The 1,145-nt window shown below is 43.5% G+C and overlaps 1 protein-coding gene across 1 annotated transcript in view; it reads left to right on the forward strand.

The window, feature by feature from the left end:
- Window positions 451-1,145, forward strand: part of LOC107618498 (early nodulin-75) — a gene marked incomplete in the record, with an annotated part of 1,323 nt that continues 628 nt past the window's right edge. Inside the window, 1 exon segment of the mRNA XM_016320595.2 lies at window positions 451-1,145. Within this exon segment, the coding sequence (XP_016176081.1) occupies window positions 497-1,145 (649 nt within the window).

Below are 1,145 nucleotides of genomic sequence, written 5' to 3' on the forward strand. Positions count from 1 at the left end.
AGGGTGAAGAAGGTTAGGGTTAGAAAGGTGATTGGATGAAGAAGGTGGTGTGGTAGTAAAGATAAAAGTAATTTAAGTATTTTAGGTAATTTTGTAGTGTTTGAATAATTTTATTGTGTGAAACCCATATTTTATGGATACAAATGATAATTTCTTTTTTTTATAGGTAGATATATTAGCATTTTCAATTTTTATCGGTACAAATGGTAGTTTACTCTTATTTGAAAGATGAAAAGTAAGATGGAAAGTATATGTTGAGAAAGGGGTACTTAATCCGCAACATGAAGATTCGGAAATCACAACTACCTCCTTTGACTTCACTCACTATAGATCTTGACATGCAATAAAATAAGACAAATTGATGAGCCACATCTCCAATGCAAATTAGAAGCTCCCATAGCTTATCTATCTCCCTAAGCTCCTAAGAAAACTCTATAAATAGCATGCATGATGTTCTCACTTTCCTCACTTCAATCGCAACCTGAAAAGCTAAGAAATGTCTTCTATGCACTCATCACTAATACTTCTTCTAATGGTTGGAGTGGTGGCTCTAACCACCACCACTCCAACACTTGTGTTGGGTAATTACTACGAGCCACCACCAATTGAGAACCCACCCACCTATGAACCACCACCAATCTATAAGCCTCCAATCTGGCCTCCACCGTTCCACAATAAGCCTCCCTTTTATCCACCTCCTCATCATGAGAAGCCACCACCAGAACACGAGCCACCTCCTTATGAGAAACCACCACCAGAACACGAGCCACCACCTTATGAGGAACCACCTCACGAGAAGCCACCACCGGAACACGAGCCACCTTATGAGAAGCCACCACCGGAACACAAGCCACCTTATGAGAAGCCACCACCGGAACACGAGCCACCTTATGAGAAGCCACCACCAGAACACGAGCCGCCTTATGAGAAGCCACCACCAGAACACGAGCCACCTTATTATGAGCCACCTTATGAAAAACCACCGCATGAGAAGCCACCACATCATGAGAAGCCACCACATCATGAAAAACCACCTCACCATGAGAAGCCACCCCACCATGAGAAACCACCATACGAGAAGCCACCCCACGAAAAGCCTCCACCGGAATACCAGCCATCACCACCTTATGTGAAACCACCACCAG

This window comes from Arachis ipaensis, chromosome B09, assembly GCF_000816755.2.
Source record: "Arachis ipaensis cultivar K30076 chromosome B09, Araip1.1, whole genome shotgun sequence".
Lineage (NCBI taxonomy): Eukaryota > Viridiplantae > Streptophyta > Magnoliopsida > Fabales > Fabaceae > Arachis > Arachis ipaensis.